The sequence below is a fragment of the Lepisma saccharinum genome, chromosome 25 (assembly GCF_977018435.1).
Source record: "Lepisma saccharinum chromosome 25, izLepSacc3.1, whole genome shotgun sequence".
Classification (NCBI taxonomy): domain Eukaryota; kingdom Metazoa; phylum Arthropoda; class Insecta; order Zygentoma; family Lepismatidae; genus Lepisma; species Lepisma saccharinum.
This window is the reverse complement of record NC_139253.1, coordinates 36,768,828-36,795,504: the sequence shown is the minus strand read 5'-3', so window position 1 is coordinate 36,795,504 and position 26,677 is coordinate 36,768,828. Positions and strand designations below refer to the sequence as shown.

General features: G+C 38.0%; 1 protein-coding gene across 1 annotated transcript in view; it reads right to left on the bottom strand.

Moving 5' to 3' along the window:
* LOC145978919 (uncharacterized) overlaps nucleotides 1-26,677 on the bottom strand; it is a 123,220-nt gene that overhangs the window by 28,566 nt on the left and 67,977 nt on the right. The window contains exon 3 of the mRNA XM_083111893.1: nucleotides 6,846-7,009. Coding sequence (XP_082968019.1) covers nucleotides 6,846-6,945 — 100 coding nt within the window. The 5' untranslated portion in view covers nucleotides 6,946-7,009. The remainder of the gene's footprint in view (nucleotides 1-6,845; nucleotides 7,010-26,677) is intronic.

Here is a 26,677-nt window from a genome sequence, read left to right as displayed (position 1 = left end):
ATTTACTATATACTGGAGACCATTATATAGAAGGTAGTACAGAATAATTACCCGCACTTACATAAGCGAACAGCAAACCAATTCAGCTCGTTAAATTTCATAAATATGTTTTCAAAGTAAATTGAGGATGATTGATTGGTCTTCTACATGCCCTATAAATCACCGAACGGAGAAAAGAAGGGAAGACACCATCTTCAGATCTTTGTTTGTCTTTCCGTTGCCATGACGACATAATGGTCCCACGGTTTAAATGGGGAAGAAGGGAAAGAAGAAATTGCCTCTGGAAGGCTTTGCTCCAGATATGACTGTCGGCTTGAAGTTAAACACCTCAGCACCATTCTTGCACAAGTTGTACAGAAACCACATTTCAGCTTGACACTGAAACATAGCACATGCAACTATTAGTCAAAAACTTTTGCTGTTATGCAACAAGGAAAAACTGTTAACATTTCTAGAAGTAGCCACGTCACATCTCCTATCGGAAAAGGTCTCAAAGCAAGAGCTTAACTTTACGGCAGGGTTTTGAGCCTACCTCTGTTGCAGAATGGTTATCACAGTGTGCTACAACACCAGGGGTCCTGAGTTAGAATCCCGGCCTTTGTATGTGTGTTCTTTATGAGTGTCCCTTCATCAATTTCATCATATCATCGCTCATCGTCACGATTAGCCAAAAGTGGCAGAAAATAGATGCTAAATAACAAAAACCAAATCAAGTCAAGCAGGGTTTTGTGTACTATTGCATGCAAGAACAGGGAGAAGCTTTTCTCGTGTCAGTCTTTCACAGGTCACAAAATATAGTGTTGCCAACGTCTGAACACATCAATAGGCTATATGTCAAGTGGGATATGAGATTTCTTTCTTTGTTCCCTGCACTTTTAATTTGCTTTGCCTAAGTTATAGTTAGTTGCTTTCACAACAGGGTAAATAATAAGTGTTTAAATAACAGAGAGAAAGAGTTGGTAACTCTGAAAGTATGACTTTATCAAACATTTCAGTAACTTAGCAAAGTCCTTTCACAATGGAAATCATTGATTGATTGATATCAAATCCATCAGAATTGTCGGACTTATAATCCATTATCTTTTCTGACCTATCAAGCGTCTTACACGTTATAATATTAAACTTATTTTAGAAGCTTAAATAGTATTCGGAAAGTCCAATGTCGAGCTCTGGGCAAAGATTTCACTGCTCAGAACTGAGCAAGAATGATCATGCCAAAATATAAATTCAGACATGAACATCTGTCCATCCCTCGAGTACAAAACAAATGTCAGTAGCGGAACTGAACGGGTAAATGCACTTTCTCGATACTCTAAATGTAACCGACAGACTCGGGAAAAAGGAAAAGGCTAATTTGCCACTCCATAGCTTTGACCCAACCGCGACCAGCAAGAGTTAACTGAATGGGGCATCACCTTCACATGACCGAAGATACCATTCAGAACAAGGAAAGAAAGAAACGGGAGCTTCCAATAATGGCGGTTACAGTAGGAAAAACATTTCCCCAGAAAATGGCTGTTTTTAGGTCTCAAAGCTTGATGTTTGCCCCTATCGGATCGTATTTCGGTCTTGTTTGCTGCAGGTGCTGGGCAACCGGCTACTTCTTCCCTTGTTGACATGTAAGGGCGCTATAGTGGTTACGTTTTGCCACGGAGCAGCAAGTTTTGAATGACATGTTTACTGAAAAGTGCCACTTGGATGGCGGGAATATCGGCACAGAGCTGTCATCGCGGCTGCCGTATTCGAGCGTTTTCTCATCTCCTTGGTCACCTGCGGACCGCAAACTACCTGGCCGAAGAGGACGGTGAAGATATTGGAGGGTCACCACAAACCTCCCCTTCAGTTGTGGATTTCAATGTCTTTCTCCCATGGCACAGTACGTACAATTAAGAGACATTTTACACTGTATTTATTTTAAAATGCTGCTAAAGATTTCGAAACTGAAAATAAACTGCACAAACTATATACGAATCACCTCATAAAAACGCATGGGACGAGTCGGAAGGTGGAATTTTGAACATGCTAGGTGCCATGTTGGGGTGGGGGGTGCCTTGAAAATTTCAAACAGTAAAGAGGGTCCAGTGACCAATTGTTTGATAACTTTCTTAATTCCATACAACTTTTGTAGAAAACATATTTTCGTGTGGGTCACCACATTCGAATGGAAAAGGTGATTTCAGATTTCTTCGCATGCTTAAATCGTGACAAAATTTTCTATTCTGGATCCGAAGAAGGGAATATATAAAATATCAATTACTTGTATTTTTGTATTCGCTAGTTCCCGTGATTTATGCTTCTACAAATATATGAAGTACTCCTAGTACTTTTTCACCGGTTACGAAACGGCAAGTGTGAATAATGTTAAATATGAAAAAGTTAAAACGCTTACTATAAAAAATAAAACAGTAGAATTTTGGGGTGAGTTGTGAGTTAAGTATAAAAACTAAGGAAGTAAATGATTAGAGAAGAATTACATACATAGCTTTCGAGTCGTTTGGAGGAGGTATGAGTACCTGTGTTTTATTTACATCTTTCTCTTATTTTTGGGTCCTAAATAAAACTTATAATTACGGCTCGGAAATTGATGACCTAAAAAATGTCAAAAATGACCTATAGAATAATCTTAAAATTCTTGACTTAGAAATAATTTTCGCTCTCATAATGAAAGCTGGATTTTTTCATAAAATTGCAAGAGAGTAGTTGATTAATTCGATAAAACCCGTTGATTGGTACTTTAAACTACTGAAGCAAAGGGATAAGAGCAATTAAGTGCAATTTTTATTTCAAGGTTACATAAAATACACCGCGAGGTTTTTCTGCATAAGTCATTCATCATCTTTCAGAATGAACCTTCCACGATACAGTAGTCGGCCAGCATCTGAAAATACGGTAGTTTTTCGCGTACATCAGACTATATTATTTTAAATATTGTGACTAATTTTACTTTAAAACCACAGAACCTATAAGGGAACATCAAAGTAGGCTTTGCACAAAGTACTTTAAGTTTGCTGGAGGAAAAGTAAATTTGCCACAATAAATTATTAAGGAATTGCCAAACATTTATGTTTAAATAATATTGTACGTACTTTTCCATTGCCCGTATTAATAGCGAACTTGCTAAAAGGACCATGTCAGAAAATTATATAAGTTATGGTAGCAAATGAATTTAAAATTGACGAAACAAGAAGAGAGAACAAAAATAAGGCTAAAAATTAAAGAAAAATGACAAGAAATACTGAAAAATTACCTAAAAGCCAAATAAGGCCGAAAAATGCATTATAAATATAATGTTTTCCGGTTCTAACTGAAGGGAAACGGACAGATATCAAGTTTAGCATTGTTTTCAAGGCTTAGAAAAAAGATGATTTGTCATCAACTTCCGAGCCATTATAATATTATGTAATTTGAAAATATTTCAAATCTCACCATGTTGAATAATACTGAAGGAGAATGAAGATTCATATGAGAGTACCCAAGGCAGTAACGCATGAGTTAAATTAACATCGTGAACAATGGAAGAACGCCAGAGATCAGATGAAGAGTGCAAATGTTACGAATTTTGACTTGATTACACGTCTCATTGATTTTTACACAAGAAAGTGGTTCTGTTTTAAATAATCCTGAAGATATTCCGACAGCGTTTTGATAAATGTTGGAATAATGATGCTCGGTGTGTGCTAAATTAGTAAAGGAAGATCCTCCCGTCTGAATACGCTCATTTCAAAGGCCTGTTTCGGAAACAAGCTTTTAATTGGGTTCTTGCTGAGTCTCTCTTATCTGGGAAGTAGGCGGAACTAACGAGATGACACTTGTTCAACAACAAGGTGTTGCGGTGGTCCGACTCCGCAACATTAATCACTACTTTAATTTGTGACGTGACGGCTTGCTGGCAGTCTTCATTCAAGTCTGAACAGTCGTGGCCTGTCAAGTGTCTTCTGCCGTCAGGTTTTAAAATATGACTACCGCTTCGTGTGACTCTACCACGCCTACGCGGTCATAAAATGTTCTTTATGCAATACTTGGGCGATTTAGTGCCGTGGTGTACTTTGTATTCATTCGCTTGTTTGTTTTTCTGTTTGACTCGATTATCTCCGGCGCACTCGTGGCTCAAGTGGAAATGTATGTAAGGATTTGATTGCTAACCACTGACGACCTGCAAAGAATAAGTTGGATGGTTCTCGTAAACTCATTCTATCCTTTTAATGTTTAACCCAAGGTCCCCTACAGGTAAATTTTCTTATTGGGAGATTGTCAAATCACTTTTTAGAATAATGCCCGTCCATTCCCCTCCTCAAATGATTTTTTCCCTCATTATTCCTCAGCCCCGTAACTATAGATATTTTAGCACCCTAGGCAGGATTGTGATCCCCCTCCCCTCCCGCACTACCAAGCACCGACATTGTATGTGCATCCTTCGATATTTTCTTCCATACTTTGTGATATTTATACGAATTTTGAAATGAGTAAAAATAATATAGGTTTTATTTAAAGATTCGTAGTTTGCATTACTGATTTTAAGAAAAGTTTAATATATTTAAGAGTATTTCAGTTATGATTTAGTGTCTGAAGAACTTCTCTTTAAAACGTACTATTACTACTACTTTGGGAAACAGAAAATACCTGCAGTGTGTTACCAGAATATAAGCTACAAGTAAAAGCATAAAAAAAGGTTAGGAATAATAATTCAGATAAACTATACAGTGTGCAGTATGTTCTCAATCGAAAAATTTGTGATTTAAAATTATTCAACTCCACTTGAAAAAATAACATCGTTATAAACCATGATTGATTGATTGAGTTTATTTTGCTTCGCATTTCTGTCACTTTTGGCTAATCGCGAAGATGAAGATGAGTAACGATAAGACGAAATTGATGAAGAGACACTCACAAAGGACACCCGTGCCCAGGCCGGGATTCGAAATCGGGACCTCTGGCGTCGTAGCGCGTTGTGCTCACCACTCCGCCACGGAGGCCGGCTATAAACCATGTAAAGTTTACAAAATATTTATAAAACCCGACTGATATCTCAAAGAAAATACTGTAATTAGAATTTAACTTTTCTTGCTATCAATGAAGCAAAATAGTCACTTTTTCTATCAAAATTGACCATTTTTGCAATTTCAATTTTCAATTGACAACATTGAGATATTATTTAACCTCTCCTGACTCATTGACGAGCTCAAGTAGTTTTTCTTCCCCGTCGCAAATTCTGACTTCGTTGCCTTCAAAAATAAGGAAAGTCTTTGAATGGCGCCCTTCTGTGTATAGCGCCCTAGGCGTCAGCCTATCCCTCCATGCGGGCCTGTTGTTCTCTCCCTAATGGGTCGCATAAGCTTGTCACTGCAAACTCCCTCCCGAACGCTTCATATGAGCGTAATTCACTTCATTTAATATAATTCATCGGCGATTGTATTAAATCGCTGCACAATTTATTTAGAAGTGTTCCTAACCTATTCTATTTTGGTAGTAAATTGCAACATAGCAATGAAAACATCCATTTGTCATAAATTAATCACAAACTATCTGAATTCGTATTCCCCTTATACGCATTACTCGTACAAAGAAATAAAAAATTCTGCATAAATCCCATTGTATGGGAGAAAGTAATATTAACATTTTCATGGAAAAAGTATTTCCCTCAATTCCTTCTAGTGAAGCCACACGCATGATTCTGACTAATATATTTTATTCCTGTCTCATCGAGTTATGTATGTGTTTTATATTTTATGTACAATTATACTTGTTGACAGAAACTAGTCCCAAACACAAAAAAATGCTAACAAAAGTTCAAATCATTTTTAAAAGCTCTTCAAAACAATTTAACTATGTTTATCAACATTAAGAAGTGTACATCTCAAAGAAATTCTTACAGTTTTTCCATTAGGTCTTATGCATTTTCTTGCACTCCTGAATGTAAACAAATTACCAGGGCTAAATCAGAAATATAGAGTTCGCCTTGAATCTTTCCTAGCAACAAGCGATGAGTCTATCTGCTTAAAAAAATAATAATAATAATTTGCATAGGCTTTTATGTTTTTAAGTCATATCATGTTGTTTCGAGCGTGAACATATTTTTATAGTGCCAAAAATTACCAATTTTCAAAATCTTGCCTTAAAATGCCTTTTCGTTTATTACCACTTTCTTTTGTTACTTGGGCTCTCCCCACAGTATACCGTAGATAGTAATATCTTGATTCGTTAGTGTCCCGTTGCCAATTTCATCTAACCAGTCCATAATCACTGTCAGAACTAGCAAAATGTAACAGAAAAAGCAACATAAAAAAATAAGGTAATAAAATGGAATGGAAAAATTCAAGTCGATAAGTGTACAGTCGTCGTGGAAAGAAATACTTCCCCCATAAGAATACTGGTATTAAGGCGCTATGGGGGGAGTATTTTTTTCATGACTGTACAATTGACTATACTCTGTCTCTGGAATATGTGGAGCAAGGTGGCACAGAACGGAAGAGGAGGGGAGAAAGAGAGTTAGAAGAGGAAAGCAGTGCGCGCTGCTGCAAACGTCTGGTAGCTGCACTCACTTCCCCCTCCCCCTCTCGAATCACTACTTGCGCAGAAACTCGTTTTCGTTCGCCCGCTCCAGAGATTCCCGGGACGACAGAGTTCATTTCATGTCCACTGCTTACTTTCGTGCCTATAAATCAACATCCTAATGACGAAGTACAAGGTAGAATTACCTGCCAGATGAGTTCTAAACAAGATTCGAGAGAGCTAATGTCACCCTCATATTCAGGAACTTTAACATTATCTCTAGAATCTTCTAGAACTCCCCTGGTCCATAGCCTGAGAGGACCCCTTCATAGGAAGAATACAGTTCGGAATCTCACCTGGGGAAAACCCTACGGCAGGATGAACGGAGTCTGCAGACGGAGGTATCCCAAACCCTAGGCCGGGTACCGGGTAGTGAGGGGACTTCAGATAGGCCATGGCAGGGCGGCCTGGCCCTGGGTAGCTGCACGAGAAATCCACGGCGAGATTGCACTTTTGCCACCTGCAATAGAGATCATATATACTAATAAATGCACACGCGTAATAAATCAAAATGTTTATAACTAACCTTAATTCATACACTCCAAAACAATATGCTACTGAGTTGTCAGAAAAAGTGTAACCATCACTTAATCGACTATTAAATGCCTCTATACTTGGAGTTGTTTGAGAGCCAATAGTGTAACAAGACACCATGGAGCTGAAGACAGCCATTTACCACGAAAACAGCTGTTATGTTACACATGTTTATGTATTCGAAAGACCACACTTCGTGTTACTTTGCACCATCTCTTATTGTGCACTTTCTTGCTAGATCACACTATGTATACTTTACCAAGGTTTTTGTTATTGACGTTATTATTATTAAATTCGAAATATCCAGTTTTGAAAAAGTCAATTTGTGCATATAAGGAGGCTACAATTGTGATCTTTCAGAAATAAAAAAGCTTTAGTTCTGAGCGGCACTAGAAATACAGCGATTGTAGTATTCTCTGTAAATTTCCGGGGGGGGGGGGGTGTCCTGTTGCAACCCGCAAGTCCGTATACACTAACAAATGTTCAGAAAGCATACTGTTTCGAAATCGTGGACGCCAGAAACCTCGTTGGAGACTGCAGTTACCGGGATTTACTACGTGGAAATGAGGTTGACTTATTACTTCGCTTTTCTGCTACTCTTGGACAGTCAAAAGGTCACCATATTGAAAAACAATATATATCAAGATATAATAACCCTACTACAAAATCGGGTATGTCTTCTTTAGTGCTACCAAGGTTTTCATTGCTGTTTTAGGACACTCACAGGCAGATATTTTTCGAAAATTATTTCTCATAGTTCATATAAACTCCGCCTATTTGATAAAAAAAACAATAGATTTAGTTCAGAATAAAAATGATTTTAAAAGTAAAATAAGTCAAATAATAACCAACAGATAAGCACGGAGTACATATATTTTGGGCACATTCATTCCGTATCTCCAAATTATGTCAAAATGTCGATTTTTCTGCTACGATAATAAAGACGGGGGGTGAACTCCAAGGTAGTCTCCTTGACTCGTGCAGCTTTTCTTCTAAGGTAGACAAAACGCAGAAAGCTAACTCTTGAAGACCCATTTACTGGGGTTTAAGTTGAACAATACCTCCCTTATACAATGGGAGCTCTCTGGCAGAATTTTTAAGAAGCAAAGGGACCTAATTCTCTCTCAAGCGAGGTCGATGCTTTACTCCTACGGGTCTTTCGGTGAGCAAGAACATCCTCTCAAAATCTTTTCTGTTTCCGTAACGTGTAGGAAACGTAATGCATGGAAGGTTTCCATCCAAGACTCTGCTTCAGACAGTATTTACATTTTAGTAACAAATCAAATGGAAATTGACCAGTTGTATGAAAAACCTATCGTGCTATCCGCTTCCTTCAAAGGATTGACATCAACGTTTGCTTAAGTCTATACGTTATGCACATTGGGGCTAATTGGGACTGGACAACTTGGACAGTCAATATCCAATGACAACAAATGCCTCTTTTAAAAAATCGCAGGAAATGCATCATGATTGAGATATAACGGTGAAAAACACTGTTGATGAGAAAAATTAAGCACTAGGAGAAAAAGCAGTATCGGTCATTAATACAAAGAAATATATGAGGGAAGAAGATAATTGGGGTCCGTTACATTAAATATCGGAAATTCATTTATTTATTTTACTTCACTTTTTTGCTACTCTTGGCTAATCGTGAAAATGAAAATGATTAATGATATAGTAAATTTGATAAAGGGACACTCTCAGTCCGGGATTCGAATCCGGTATACCTGGCGCTGTAGCACTGTGCTAACCACTCCTCCACGAAGGTCGGCTAAATATCAGATGTAGAAATTGAACTTTTGTCGTTGATATTCTTTATATTCATCCGACATTTTTTTTGTATAAGTATGTCGAAATGTCAAATGAATGAAAATAATATTAACCCCAGAAAGTACATATTATTTACATTGATATTTAATAGAGTATATTATTTTCGCACCTTACAGCACATGCTTACGCCTACGAACACGGTCTTACCACTCGACATTCTTATAACTCTATCGTAGGGTGTTCGAAATGAAGGGAGCAGGAGGAGGGCCATAGTCCCTCGACCGAAAATTACATATCCGAGCATTCCATGAATTGCCATAGGAAACTGGCAGTAGCAAGAAAACCATTAATAGGATCGTCACAGGAACACTAGAATTTCAAATGTAAGCAGTTCTTGGAGAGCAGGAGTGTCGTTTCCAAAAAAAATTTTTTTTTTTGTTCCTCCATCGAAGAGATTCTGCAGACTGTTGTCTGTATCATCCTCTTTTTTTTGTCTGTTCGGGGCCACAAAATATCGACACAAAAATGGCCTTTTACTTTTAATATACATGAAACCACGCAGCAGAGATTCACAATTGCCACTAATGAATTGGATTCATAGTTACTACAAACAAAATCCTGAATTAACTATAAAGAATCCGATTGATGTGTGTGATAAAGTCGTATGGGAAAGTTATTTTGGTTTAGGTAAATGTTTCGAATAGAAAGTCAAACGAGACTAGCTCCTCGTCTTCTTTCGATTTTACAGAGACCTGTCTCGTTCTCGGTACAATCGCTAATGTGCACTTATGGTACTTTTCATGAATCGTCAAAGGCTGGAGAGGAAAATATCAAGGAAATAGAGTTACTTGGTACTATCTAAACAGCCATTTATACTTGAGGACAAGTAATAGTAAAACTTTAGAAGGAGAATCCGGTTCAAGTTTGAGGACTCTAATTCCCATCCACAACCCGTCCCCTCCTGTAACAGGGTTACCAATAGACATGTCTTGTGCTGTTGATCGTGGTATCCAGGCGTCAATAACAGCTGTCAACCCTGTAATTTGGGGTCACTTGACCTCGGAAGCCTCAACACAGCTGAACTGCAGAGGGATCCCGAGTAACATGAAACCAAAAATATTTGTGGACCACTGTTCCTAGGTTTTTCCTTTGAGTGAAGTGCCTTCAGAAGTAGGCCTAGCCGAGCAGGTACGTACGTAAAGCTGGGATAATCCTCTTGAGGTTTCGACTGGAAATATTTGTGAGTGAATCCATCTCAAACAGATTAGAGAGCTTCCGACGAACGTACTGTTGAGTCATTGGCCCCCCCTCCCCCCTTACAAACAGGTAGAAAGGCTTACTCATTCACGTGAGTAAATAAACACTCTTTGACGGAGTTTGTCCTTTGCTTCACCGAAAGTTCAGGCCTTCATATTTTACCCTCAAAAAGCTCTGTTGGGAAAGGAAAGATAAAAAAGATAATTAGTTGCTTTCTATATATCAGTATTTTGGGGAGGAATTACATTAATCCTTTGCTTTAGTACCAGTTCTTTCCAATTCGTTTGAAGATTCAGACATAACAGCAACTCAAAATATCACATGGGGTGATTCCGTAATTGGAAGCGCGGAGCGAGTTGACAATAAGTTATGCTGGTTTTGCTTTAATAGCCAATATACAAAAGAAATGGAACTAAGTCGATTTGAAATATCCTACCCTCGCACTCTACCACTGCACAGATTAGCAAGGCTGTACCGATTGGAACTACAGTACTTGAGGTGGTCTCTTTTCCAATTCTCGCCCTCTACTTTGTTTATGATGCATGTTGGAATGTTTACAGCCTCTACTTTTAACGTAGGCACCGATAAGTTTTCTTGTTGTTGCTTGTCCTCAGATATAAGGATCGTTTACTTTCGTATTTAGTCCTTTAACGTTGTACCCCAAATCTAGGTTAGTCGCAACCGTAAAGATTGATGAATGACTGTGACGGCGATACCAGCTTTATGGTTCCCTGCAGAACAGGCCTTATGTAAATCGAGTTTCATTCCCTTTCTCTGTAGATTCCTATACTGGTAAGACACCATGCTACTTGGCTCTTAAGACATATAACGAGAATTTATACACCATTAGTATATGCTATAGAAAAATCGCATATGAAATCATGAATACTATAGAAATATGTAGTAGGTATAAATTTAAAAAATAGCCGACACTGCGAAACAAAACAATGCAGTTTCTGCATGCCTACTATTTTGCAAGACATTGTGTTATTTTTTATTGGTGCAAAAAGTTTGAGTGGCACTTGTTTAATGAAACTTTCCTTCCATTACAATGTCAGTGATATTTTATATAATATTTATGCTCTGTACACACTTAAACAAGTTTCATGCAGGGAATTTTGCCTGCGGGCCGCTTATCGCTGTGAATAATCAAGAAACAAGCAACCCGTGCCTCACCAGGCAATCTTTGATTTCGAGGGCGTTTACACTAATCACAAATGGGGTGGAGTATATAAACTAACATGGCAAAATATGTACTAAGAATTTAGTAAACTTAACCTACGTTAAAAAATAGTGTAGTATGCTTTGTATAGGAAGTAAAGATGTAAGTTAATGATCCACTGGCGGGGATTAGGAGGGCAGTTGCCCTCCACTTTTTGCCCCCGCACTATGACCTATTAATGCTAAGCCTTGTCTACCAAAATAAAGTAAACTACCCTAACCCACCCCCCACCCCCATTTGGCATTCAATCGCCGCCACTGCAATTAACACATTACATATTTACAATTTAAACAAACTGGCATTATACACGTACGTGTAAAATGACCGATAATTTCAGAGCATAATTTTGTATTTAATTGCAATCACATGGAAACAGAACATGCATTGCATTACTTTGGTCAGCATTTCATGTTAAAATCTCTTATGTGCCATAGTTACAATATGACACAATATTCAATTGTTGATTTTTTTAAATTTACTACTTATTGCCCTTCAAGATTGACATTCACCTAACTAGTGACGTCGATCGGGTGATATCGGCTATTTCTTTAATGCTGACACAAAGAGCAGGAAAAATGCTTATGTACTAACCTCACAAATAAGCATTTATAAGCAATATAAAGCTTCAACAGGATAATCCAAATCAAGTGAAATGATTAGTCTGTAAAAAGCATACGAATTTTGGGCAAGGTAAAAATCATGCAGTGCACATATACAAAAATCCTCACCCTACCATTTAATACATCACTGATTTAAATGTTGTCATTTGTATTGCATTCTTAGCGAGACAAAGTTTCAGTAATTCACAAGTATCAAGCATATAAAGTTACAGTTTAAACGCAGAGAAAAAATAATACAGATTAGAATATAATCAGAATAATTCGTGCCCCGAATTCTACAAATTTTCCCACGATTGTGTTTTTGGAGATGACTTGAAAATGAAGAAATAAATTATGGCAAATCTTTTGTATGTAGAGGTATATTTTTGTTCGTTTCATTTACTCGAAACTTCAATTAATCAATATGAGATAGTAGCAACTGGTAAACATTGAAACAAAAATAACGGTTCTAGACTTGTAAACAAAACCACGTGACTTGTGAGAAAATAGTCCCTTGGGTCTGAGTAATTCCTAATTCCTTGTCTACTGATGACCGTACAATTACTAATATCTTAGTCAATTGGCACGATTTGATCATACACATACGTGCAACAAACCTGCCTAATAGGATTCCTCTCAAGTCACGTGGATTTGTTGAGTGGCTTTGTTCCAGCAGTGGACGTACGTAGAATAGTGTTGCTGAATCTCTCCGAATATCTTTCACATTATATATGTACTAGTATATACAATATACACGACACAACAGTGAAATAAAAATGCCTGAACTCAAATAAGATTCTCAATCAAACAATTTGCCGTTATTTCACAAAAAATCTATACTTTTTTGAAATACTGCATTATTAATATTATTGTCCGGTTATATTGAAACATTTAAAAATCATATGGTCAGAGTATGGACAGGCAAACAAAATAGGGCCTAGTAGTATTCTGTCTTGTGTGTGTGTATGTGTCTGATGTGTGTGCAAATCGTAAATAAAATAGTATTCGGCTGGTTCCTTGCCTTTAAAAGACACTGAAACAACAACAAGAGTAATAATAATAAAGGCCAACGTCAACTAAGCTGCATTTCAGTGGATTAATGGGTGCATGGTTAGCGGATCGAGTCCCATCGCCGCTGTTATCTGGTTTTCTTCCTATCAAGTAGTTCCCCAGTGTTTTCTCGATTCCGATGACCGAATTTTAGGACTCCCACCGGAGATCGAACCTGGGAGTGGGACCAAAGGTTAAGAGCTCTAATCATTCGGCCAAGCGCGAGTCCAGTAATAAAAAAAAAAATGTTAAAAATTCACAACTTATCTCGAGAGTTCTTGTTAAGAGAAAACAAACACCAAACGGAAGTGCAAGCACAAGCTCTTTAAGTTTTTGCATTATGTGTACTTTATGCACAGAAACGATAATCGGGACTGGACCTACAGTTTAAAGTGAGATCCAAACCATTAGGTGTCTCCACCGCATATCGAACCGTATCTCCTTGATTACAAGGCGACGACGTACGCCATCGGGGAAGCCTGTAAGCTCTTTGCACAGCAAATAATAATACTGGATGATATTAACAGGTCTATTTATGAGTGGATGTGAGGCATAAAGAGCAGCATCAAAGTTTTCCTTCTACTGGTGCAAATAACAATTTTGAACATGCAATCTTATTCATCGTAAAAGTGATGGTGAACGTTTTCCACTGCATTTACTACACGTCGTATGCAAATAACATCAATCCCCTGCGATTCGTTCAAATTTTTCATTTTTTAGGGTACGCGTGGACTGTTTTCAGATGATTACTCTAAATTATAAGTTTCTTGTGTAATGTTATTGTCTATATTCGAATTAATGGAACAAATTATCGCTAAAATCGAACATAAATTGAGGTTTTTAATTACAGTTGCAAGACATTGACTTATGTCTTCAAGGTGTGTTTATTCGTGTCATTCTCGCGGTACGTCACAGAATATTGACGATCACATTTTTAATATGGAAAGTATAGTCTACATCAGTTCCGTATTTACGATTTTATTTCAGAGGGGGGGGGGGGTTGACTGCCGAATAGCGTGTCTTTGCCGTCAACATACTATACGATTGCATTGTAGTTGTCTGTCATGAAAATTCTGGACACAATATGATTTCACATTCATCACGACCACTAACCCCCTCCCCCCAATCCAATTGTAAATATTAGCCAAACAAAACATACCAGAACATAAACCACGCATAAGTCCACCACAAGCCGGGCAACTCCCGAGGCTACATTGTCGTAAAAATACGTTCGCTGCAGGTCAGGACCAAAATAAAAAAGTGCGTTATAAAATTTTGCATGTGTCACTACCTTCCACGTGTGCAGACACACACACGCACGCACAGAAAATTCAGACAGTTCTTGTTAACCTTCTCCATTTACTTCGTATCACACACGACACAATGTCCAATCAAGAGAAGGCATTCCTGTGAAACGTATCAAGTTTGGCACTAACCGAATGCTGTCCTGGTAACAACTGTATCTATAGCAACAGACGTGGACAGCGTAACGGTATTCGGTCTTCATCTTGCAAGGATTACCCATATGAGCCAAGCACAACACATCAAAGCTGCCATCCCAACAAGAACGCATCTTTAAATCCCACTCCCTACAACACTACACGGATTAAAGCATTACCAAGAACAAACATGCAAAGAAAGCACAACTCACATTAGCTTACCTGCAGAACGAGATCCTAACGAGCAATACGAAAGTTAGACCTGATCACGTGCTTCAGCTTATCGCTATGAACGCTATCCGCTCCTCCCCGCCCCCACCTCCTGTGCAGTAGGAAACAAAAGGGGTAAAAAGCCCTGAGGGACGCCCGTTTCTTGCTTCAGCTGGCAACGATAGGGCTTTGTGCTGTCCATGAAATTGGCCTTCCGAGTTGCAAGAACAGGCCGTGGGGAGGAACCAACGAGAGCAGTCTTCGTTTCCTAGGTCAAGTCAACTGGAAAATGTGTAATTTTATAAAGAGTAGCATGCCAGTGTCGAAGATGGTTGAATCGACAGAAGTAGCAACGCAGTGAATCCTCAACGGCGTTCATTTAAAAATAACTTCCTGTCCCGCGGGGGAGAGAATACCTTTTACCTTCTTGGAAACACCTGTACTGGAGATGGCGGGATACTGTCAATAGAGTGGTGACCACACCGTGGACAGTTCTCATGCTGTGCAGGCTTCAGACGCTAGTTATTTATAGACGGCTGTTTCCAAGCCATTGTTTCGTGGTAGACCTTTCACAAGGAAACAGTTTTCACACCTTTGTAAGTTTTGTCATGGAAGTTTAGACCTGGGATCGGGGGTGGCTGCGTGTATATGTTCAGATAAGGCAAATAAATATGTATATCAGCAAAATTACAAACTTAGCAGCTATGAATCCACTTGAAAACTACCAACAAGGGTACTCGCTCCCGAGTTAGTAGGTTCCGCACCAGACAAAAATTAATGGTTTGTTGATTGATTGAATTGTTGTTTTAAGCCCACTTTATTCACAGTAAGACTAATCTGGACTGGGCGTACAGTTTAAAGTGGGATCCGAACCACTATGTATCTCCACGGGATATCGAACCCGGGACCCCTTGATTACAAGGCGACGACGTTACCACTACGCCATTGGGCAGACCCGAATGGTTTGCTATCATACCGCCATTACTTCAGGCAGAAACAAAGGTCTATGACTTCTTACCACATAAAACCGAATGTTTATCAACGTCCAATAATTTTAATTGCTACTGCAGTGTACGCAATTGTGTTTGTTTGGTAGAACCCTATCTGACGGGGAAAAACTTTAATAGTAATCAGAGCTCGGTGTTGACCACGTCTTCTTTTAGAGATTGAATCACAAAGAAGTTTGTGAACCTAGAGGATCGAATCTTTGACATCTCGTATAGGTTACATCTGAATATCGAGAAGTAGTATTCCTGCCTACCATACACTATTATTTTTTCAGTTATTAATTTTTTTTTTTAAAAAAAAAAAACTATATTTGGTAACTGCTTGACACAGATACATTGATTGATTTACTTTATTTTACTTCGCTTTTTGTGCCACTTTTGGCTAATTTGCGAAGATGGGGATGAGTGAGTAATGGATGAAATTAATGAACGGGCACTCACAAACATCCATGCCCAGGTGAGGATTCGAACCCGGGAGACACAGATAGACTAATCGATACAGTTTAATATGACATCTCAAGGATGCGGGGGTTGAAGATTCATCTTGACCCGTGTTTTCCTCAGTCGCTCTGGACAAATGCTGGGATGGTATTTATGATGTCGTCACCAATTTCCTTCCATCGTCATCTTTCCCCGTTCCGATTTACCTAACGTCGCAATACAAGTTAACGAGGACAATTAATCGACCAATGAAATAGCCATGTAATGCTATCACCACCAGAATCCAAGTTTATGTCTTCATTTTTTTTAAAATTGTTTTCCTAATATTTTATGACAGGCACAAATAAGGGCATGTGTGTCTTTGTACGCACGTGTCAGAAACTGATGCGGCGAACAACTGAATCATTAGATAGAAGATGAACGTAGAAATTGCTCAAATTGAATACATGGAACCAATTAATAATTAACGAACGATAATGAGAAACAGAGGCGGAGATATAGGCAATCCAGAACTGACATCATCAACGAGTTACAGTTCTCTTTCCGTTATAATGAAAGGTCTTAATGCAGAACCAATGACAGTCGATAGGTTACCGCTATATTCCCGACAAGCATATCGTGGTTACTTTCCTTGCATTTTCCTATTTTCTTATACTAATTTCGTTTCTTTTTATTCTCTCGTATTCTTTCCTTTATTCCACCCTTGCCTTGCCTTCTTTCTTCCTTTTACGCTTATGCCTTACGCTTTATTTTTTTATGTTCCTACATTTGATCTTTTTCCAGATGTTTTATCATCCGTTCTTATTCATCTGTTCAATTTTCCCCCTTCCTCTACTTTCTTTTTTCTTTCACATTCTTTACATTTTCTGTTTTTTTCTCTATTTTTCTTTTTCATCTTTTTTAAGCTGGCCTGGGAGTATTAAGGAAATTCAACAACTTTTATGAGAAGATATTTATGTTTCTTTTTACACACATATTTAGTTGCCATGGTCAGTTATGAATTTCGAAAAAAAAAAATCAACTTCTGTTGAGTTTCAATATAATATTTCTCACTCCCTCATAATTCTATAATTCTATTAGGGGCCTCTCCGATAGCGTGGTAGTAACGGGGCGCCTTGTAATCAAGAGGTCCCGGGTTCGATTCGCCGTGGAGTGATTAAGATCCCACTTTAAACTGTAGGCCCAGTCTCGATTAACCTTCCTGCGTATAACAATACTCAATATAATTCTGTAAGCGCAGTTGCCCTCTCTTGTCACCCCCAAATCGAGGCCATATTAATATAATAACTGTTATTATTTATGCATAATCAATTTGACGCGTCATATTATAATTTACATGTTGTGTTATACTTATTTAACTTCGCTTTTTTCCATCCGACGAATTGATGAACTACAGGGTGTTCAGCCTAAAAGCATACCTTGGATAAGTTTAAGTTGACGGAATACTTTTAGGCTGAACAACAGACTAACAGAACAACAGCAGAGAAACCACCGTCTCATAATCGGAATTTGAACACAGGATCCGTCTACGCAGTAGGTTACGTTAAACAATAAACTATACAGAGTGTCATTATTAAAAATAACTGAGTTATAGTTACAATTTTTGAAAGTAACAAAATTTACAACATTCTACCGTGTCTACAATGATTATTTGATTTCATTTTTTTTTATTTAGCGTCGCTTTTCTGTCACTTTTGGCTAATCACAATAATGATTATGAGTGATGACAAGACGAAATTGATGAAGGGACACTCACAAAGAACACTCATGGCCAGGCCGGGATTCGAACACGGCACCCCTGGCGTCGTAATGAGCTGTGATAGTCACGGAGAGCGGCTAGAATAAGAAGGAAACACGGTGTCGGTAACACACACGCACACTCATACATGTTATATACACACACACACACATATATAATTTTTACCGTGGTTAGATGGCAACCCGTCATATAGTATCCAATCAAGTTTTTATAGTGCAAATACAGTTTTTATTTTTAATTTTACAGGTAGGCCTAATTTCCTACTGTAAAAGTTCACGCATAAACAGAGCTGGTAAAAAAATCACGACCAAGGAACGAAAAGGCACAAAAAAAGGCGGTTAAATGTTACTTTTGACTTTTCGGGATATTGTATAATAAACCCTATTTATAATCATGAAATAAATATTCCCTGTGTATTGCACCATACCAAGAGGGTGTGAACGTAAGGTAAAAAAAAGGTAAAGTGCTCCCCTGTGCATAGCACCACGCCATGAAGGCGTATAGGGGGTGTGGGGGTAACGCCCCACACTTTCTTGATCCGGTCGTGAGTGGGGGTGATGTGATCAGCATCACGCCCCTGACCGCCTTTACCCCCCAGGGTTTCCCCCAGGTACCCATGTTATTCGACGCTGGGTGGGCACCGGGGCCGCTTCCAACGTTAGAAAAGATCGAACCCGGGACCTTTAGCATGGTAGTCAGACGCGTTACCGACTGAGCCACCGCGGGTGTGAACGTAGGGCTCCGCAATTTCTGGATCTCATCCACAGTAGAGGTCGTGTGATCGGCACCACGATACCAATGTTTGAGATCCTGGACGAACTCCAAAGCTGCTAACGCAATGACATCAACGGAAGAATTCCTACGAGTTCCGGGAATCGATATTTTGTGTGGAAACCATACATCCTATCGATTGGACCAACGGCAGCGAGAGCACCGATCCCAAGGACCTTGGACTGGACCATAACGGGCCAAAAATATTAACAATAGTAATAATAATAAGAAACTGACCTTAGTATATTTACTACATGAAAAAACGGATTTGTATGAATTATCAAAACACGCTTGGTTAAGCATTTTGGTAACCATAAACAAAAAAAAATGGCACCCTTGGTAATCTTGAATAAATTTTTTGATAACTCCAAGAAAATGCATGATTACCAAAAGAATTTGCCGGCATCCGTGGCGGAGTGCTCATCACAGCGGCTACTTCGTCAGGGGACCCGGGTTCGAATCCTGGCCTGAGCATGAGTATTCTTAGTGAGTGTTCTTTCATCATTCATCCTCATCATCGCGATTAGCCAAACATGGCATAAAAGCGACACTAAATGACAAAAATCATGATTTAGATGAAAGGGAAAGTTTGTTTTACAATCACTTTATGCTGAGGTAGACTGGCCATACAGTTAAAATGGAATCACTGTGCAATGTGCCTCCACCGGGGATTGAACGTTTGATTATTAAAGACTCTGTGATTTATAAGTAACGGTATGGTCCCAAAGATGTAATAGGCTCAAAGGATCAAAATTTAGAGTCATTTTTATTCCAAAACACCCTGTATTTTTTAGTATATTTTACGGAACTCACAGGGTTTACTTTTGAATTACACGGACTTTCATAAAGCAGTGCTGACCTGATCTTATTCGTGCTGTATTCTTCCAACTTATTAATCTAGTGACATTGCATGGTCGGTTCGGTTTTGAAAGGGGAGGAGGGAGGTGAATGTGAGCGGGAAACGTGAGTGACAACTTGCACGTGGTCCACAGCAGATAAAGGTGCTAAATATCGCATTGTAACGTCTGCCCCGCTGAATAATGCACACTTTGTTGTTGACAGGGCATTAATTTGTGGTGCAATAAACCACATCGTGGGTGTGATCGTCCTCGTTGAAAGCCGGTCTGCCTCTCGTCTGGTCGAAAGCATCACAGAGCGGAAGGCGGGGTTTTTCCCACTCGGAGGGGAAGATTGCTTTCACCGGTAAACTCCTCCCCACACTCTGATTGGTTCCCCATTGCCAGGTTCTCCGGATTTTCATTGGCGAGTAGTTGTCCTCCGACCTTGAATGCACTGCTGCCATCTCGTGGTATTTTTCTGAAACTGTTTCCCCGTGTGTTCGAGATGATGCTTTTTGCTTCGTAGTTGCTCGAGTTCCATGTTCTTGTTCCGCTTAGAGCTTTTTTTAGCGTCGTTTTTTTGTTGATTTGAGTTTCGTTTTTCCTCTCTCATGATTTCTTGCTTTCTAAGCTTTATCATCTTCACCATATTTCTATTCCGTTCTATAGCCTATTTCTATTGTGATTTTCACCACTAAACTATGATCAAATGTGAGAGTAACTTTAACTATTGCTCGAAGATATTCTTAATAATCTTATTTTGCAAACTTAAAACTGTTGTTTTTGCTTCTTTTCTGTATAATATACCGAGGTAACCGCAGTGGAAGCAACCACTGATCTATCCAGAATTTTTAATTTGGGATGTGAAGCTACACTGATCATTAAAGTCGACAGAAATAGGTCTTTCGTAGCAAATATTAAGGGATGGATTCGCACAGGGTCGTGCCCCGTGTGTGTGTATGTATACGTTTGTTTGTGTATGCATGTATATGTATTTTTGTATAGTATGTATGTATATGTGTGTGTGTGTGTAACGGCGAGCTTAATATGAAATATTAACCAAATAATATGTAGCAAATTTTCTGAATACAATAATATTAATGTTTTCTTACATTCACAAATTAAAATCTATTTCTTTCAATATTTTTTTTTTTCGATTCCCGGGACAAGGACATCCGCATGACTTTCTTCAGGAGAAAAGGCAAGCAAGGTATTTTCACCGGACTGTTTCATTTTGAAATTGATTTTTCGGGAGGAGGGGAACAGCTCCCCTCGCTTCCCCTTCAGGCACTCATGTTCCGGAACGATTGATGCTTTTCCGCATAACGCTGTTGCTGGTAACTCAATTGCAACACTTCTTTTACACACATACAAATTGCAGACCAACATTTTCTTTGGAAAATCATGTGTTCTTACTGAATCTACATTATTGTACACTTATTGCGTTGTATTTCCACGTCATTATGCAAAATTCGATGTTAACCTGATAAAACGTTATTTGTAGAGTTGCTCTTTCAAATGACAGAAATAGGTAATGCCTAGCTGGTCATACGCGAGATTGGGAAGGAACAAAGGGGGGAGGGGTAATCAATAATATTATAGTGGTAAAAATAGTAGTATCATTGCTATAACCTATTGATAATCATTTTTTTTTTTCAAAAACTGCAGAACCAGGGGGCAGATCAAGTTCAAGCCTCGGCGTGATGGTTGTTTCTTTCTGTTTGCGCCTTTATCAGTTTCATCTATCACCACTTTGCACACTCATTTTCTCGATTAACCTAATGATGAAGAAAATTGACCGAAAACACACAAAAAAACAAACACAGCAAAGAAAGTAATTTCTTGGAATTTATATTTTACATAGAAAAAAAACGAATGTGTTAAGGCGATGTTATACCCTGGCGAAAACTTTAGCATTTTTCTAACCAAGTCTAGGTATTAATTGGTCACGATTATCTCGAGAACATGTCAACAAAAAAAAATTAAATATTACTCGACCACCTAGAAAGGACAAATATAGCTTGTCACTTTTTTTTGCTATTTTCATTGATTGCATTTACTGGATTAACTGTCCGAAAATTAATTAATTATTTTTACTCTTGAAATGTCGCAATCATAAATAAACAAATTGGAAACCATTGCTGAATTTAGTAATTTTGTTCAAATTATTTGGCATATCTAAACCAATTTACACGATTACTAAATGAATTTGTTATTTGTTACTGATAAACAATAATTTGTTTGTAGCTTATTTAAGCAAATGTTTGGTTAACGAAAAATATTCGACGGTTATTCCAAGCAATTTTTCCTCTATGTGATATGAATTTCTTAATTCACATCTTGACGATGGGAATTGATGATGATTACATTAAATATTAGACACACAGGAAGGAAAATTCTGGACTCGAACCTGGAACTTTCGATTCCGAGACCGTGGCTCAACCACTCAAGCGATTCGACAACCGAGACGACATTCGGTTAACTGTAATATAGGCATTTATGTGGTTAATAAATTATAAACACCTTGTATTATTCAATACATTTTTTTCTTCAGGTTTTCAAGGTTAGTCTCCGTAACCACTGGCGCGTAAACTCTGAAGTTCAGAATCGGAATGTAATGGATGAGCTCATAGGGAAGCTTTATGCGGGGCAAGTATAATAATTCAGAGTCGATTGTGTTATTCTCCCACTAAAGAACAGAAGACATGACAACTGAAAACCTTGGGTTTCTAAAGGAGACGCACTGGATTTGTAAGAAGGCGAAAATATGCTGACGCATATGCTTGTATACAAGCTTTCCTAACTTGACTTCAGCATAAAATTATTTTATAGTCTAGCCCATAAATTAAGTGCCTTGTTTAAATGATTTTCAGGGTCTAAAGTTCGAAACTTGAAGATATTGTGTAACTCCACGTATCTGAATGCAGTTATCTGAATGCACGAAATATTTACTTATTGAAATTTGTAAGTTTTTCTACAAATTTATGTAGAAGGTAGCCAGCCGGGTGTGTAGTCAAGCGTGTTCCAGGGTCCGAATCCCGGTGCATACAGCACAAATCTCCAAGGGATATCCATAAGATATCCACAATGTCTAGATCAGATCCATGGATATTGTGGATATCCATTAGACGTCCATGGGATATCCAGTTCTGGATATTCACGGGATATCTCATCATGGATATCCATATTATCTCTCGTCCTAGATAACCATAGGATTGGGTGGGTATTCTTTCATAGCAAACAACACACTGAGTTGTTAAAATATGAAAACCGTTATTGGAAAGATGTGTACGAACGGTATGGGGAAGTGAACAACAATTTTACAAAAAATTATAATCGGGATATTGCATAAGCTGAATATATTCAAGCACAATTTTAAAGTATTTATATATCCCTTAAATTTCGGCCTCAATGAAAACTATTATCATCCGTATATATATTTTTTTAATTTACGTCTTAGTATTTCTTCAACTTTGAGCTACTCGCAGCGACGAGGTTGAGTGATGGTTATTTGAAATTGATAAAGGACACTCATAGAGAATAGAGAATACCCATGACAGACCGGGATTCAAACCTGGTAACTTCGATTCGATGTAGTTTTTAACCCAGTGCCAAAAAGAGCTAATCCCCAAAAAATACAGCATTTCAAAAAAATATCAGAAAAGAGTATGTACCAACCTTTAAAATCGCAAATTATAACATTATTGTTAGTGTAAGATTTTAGTGTACAAATGTACAGTAGCGCGTCCAGAATTTCGCAAGAAGTTAGGGTTCCTCTTCTAGATTTAACCTGTCGCTATAATCTGTTACAACATCTCGCATAAATGACGGACACCCCACTGAAACATTCAAATTCAACTTATTATTATGCTAATTTTTAGTCATTAATATTTGAATTTGGTGAAGGACTTAATGACCACCTTGTAAATTAAAATTCGTCTGTCTCAGACAGTGTTGCCACATGAAGAGAAATTTCCCTAAGAGCAAAGAAATTCAGTTTAAAAAAAGCAAAATATAAATTTTATGAAAATTATCTAAATTGCAGCGAAATTAGAGAACAATTGAACCATGTATTAGATTCAAGCTGTTCTGAATTCTGAAAGATATTTTTCCTTTCGTTATTCCACAAAATGGACTATAGGCCTAACTATTTCTGAATTTGGCCTTGGAAGAATCAAATGCAATTTTCTTTTGTCATCCCCTCTTTGTTTTAATTTAATTTGGTGATTTCATTTTTTCCCTATTGGCGTTTCCTAAGGGATCAATAGTAATAATAATAATATAATAATAATAATAATAGATGAAGTGTTTTGCAACTGCAATTTTCAGTTACGAAGGGAAATATTTAAGAAAGGGAATTTTGCACCTACATAAGTTATAAGATATTGTGCTGGTTAGTCCTGGCAACCCTGGTTCCAGGTTGAAGACCTGTGACGTTAAACAACCCCCAGGCTTTCCATGATCCTGCATGGGTATGTGCAATTAATTACTCCCAACAATTGCCAGACAACAATGCTCTTTTTCGCTCCTGTATTATTTATAGACTGTACGATCTCGTGCTCAAACTTATTGCCCAAAATATGAATTGCTAAGTCCGTCCCGCGTGCCTTGGAGTCAAGATTGACTTACAATGCATCGCACATAAATATATTCGTATAATTTCGTCACGTTTGTAAGAATTATATAACTACAGAAACAAACAGAAGCTTGCAAATGTCCCTAGATTTCCGTGTTATTTCAGTTGCAATACAGTATTTGCATCGCTACTGTGAGTAAACGATTTGTTCCAGTGCGGAGTAGCATTGTCATGCAACAGAAATGGCAGATTAGAGCACCCGAGATAGCCTGCTTAATGAAATATGCATGGGATCACGACGTAAACAAAACCAAGGAAGGAGATAAAGATATAGCCATTCTACACGAATAGCAGTTCTCTACACGTACTGTTCATTGCAGCACACTGAATTCATAATCGCATGCAGAGGGTCATAAATATTATTTTAAATAAGAAGTTTCCGCCAAATGTAAATTAACCAGTGTCGAATCATGTTTCAGCTATTATTATTGTTATTATTTCCTTATTAATTGTTATATTATTTATCGTCTCGTGCTGCAAAAATGACGAGGAAGGAATACAATAAATGACAAGGTTCTAAATAACTATAGAATTGTGTTTATAACAAGCTTATGGAGACGTACTGTAACATTTGATAGCTATTCATAAAACTATTCCCATGTAATGCATAATTAGATTTTTCTTTGTGTTAATTAAATTATGTTTTTCAAATTTACTATTACACACGAAATTAACTAGGCTACTTTCAAAATAATGAGTTATTATTAGCACAAAATGCAACTTTGTTTCATATTGCAAAACTAGATAGAAATTAGGCTAATTCGTATCCAACAAATTGATCTCTCAAAAGGTAGAAACAAGTAAGAAAGCAGTGGCGGAGGGGGGCGTGGGGAATTATCCCCCGGTGGAGGCACATAGTGATTTGGATCCCACTTTAAACTGTATGTGCAGCCCCGATTAGCCTTACTGTGCATAAAGTGGACTTAAAACACCAACCTCAAGCCCCCACTTTTTGCCCCCGCAGAGAATGTAAGCTTCCTTGCTCTCCAGTTTTGGCACCCAATCGCCGGCCGCCACTGTAACAAAGTACTGGATAACCTGATTTTAATAAAAGATAAATCGTATACATTTAAAAATCAAATATATCTACAAATATCTCTTACATGTATCATGTATAAATATTATGAAACAATACAAAATGCTTCTGAGACGTGATGAATAATGAACAGGATGTAGGCAATAGGGATGAGATTTATTAGGAGTAGGTAGGTATAGTTATGCCATATAATCTTGCCTATTACACCTACTATCAGTGGCGGCGATTGGGTGACAAAACTGGGGTGCAAAATTGCTAGGAAGAGGTTGTAAAGGCTTAGCATTAAGAGGCCATAGTGCAGGGTCAAAAAGTGAGGAGGCAGATCATCTGGTAAGTCACTCAAACGTCAACGCACTTCAACGTAGTACACACCAGTAACTGTTTCTTGCAGACCAACGAGGCTCTGGCCTCTGTAGGTCTCTGTGTTGTCCTCTGTCCTTTGTTTGTGCTGAATACCCTTTTAAGGCCTCAGCTATTAACATAGGGAAGATGATTTTAGTATAAGTTCTAGTTTTAAAAATTCAGAAAGGAAATTTTTAACAGACATTTTATTTTTTGGTTAGGGGCCTGTCCTCAATTTTGTTTTAGTTAAGGGGTTATCCCCGTATTACGTGACGGGCAAAATAGTGCTGAAGTGCCTATGAAATACAAATCAGTCAATCAGATATATCCTTCATGATAGCCATAACAATTCCTCTTCTAATGTCTTCTGTACATTCTGTTGCTATCAACTTTCCACCGGAAACAAGTTATTCACACCTCACAGACGGACAACTCAATAGCGAGAAGTCTACGCTGATGGATACAATTATACTGTTATATTGTTTCAAAAATCCAGTTAGGATATAAACAGTGCAAGGAATGCAAATAATGGAAAGTATAATAACAGTTAATACAATATTTTAATGCTTTTGTCCACTAGGCATGACGTACGGTTATTATTAAATTCGTGGTTATACCAAATCAACTGCAGTGTTGTTTTGACCAAATAAAATATTAATACATATGTGATCGTTCAAGCCAAAATAATGTTATCTGTCATGGATTTATTTTCTTAGAATCGTTCTAACGATTGTCAATGCTGCACACTTACTCTCTGTGTGAGCAGAATCTAAGACTCCTTAACGCTCTACTTCGCACAGGAATAATTTACATCCTTGGGAAAAATGTTTGCTGTATTTTAGAATTGGCATCCATATTCAAACGTGGAAATAAATGTCATTCATGGAAACCTATATTGCATTTGTATAAGGACGACAAATGCTTCAAATATGAAATATACCCTAATGAGAACCATGTGAAAGTTTTTCTCATATTTTATTGATCTTCGCATTCAGTGCTTTCAAACACTTCGCACGTGCGATAAAAATCTACTACCGGAATATTATACCGTTATTATGGAATGGCATGAGTTTGTTTATGCACAGAACAGGGACAAGAGGCGTCACAGGTTCGAGTTCCAGCCTGGGCGTTCTTTGTAAGTGTCCCTTCATCAATTTCATCACATCACCACCCATCCTCAAATTCGCGATTAGCCAAAAGTGACAGGAAAGCCAAG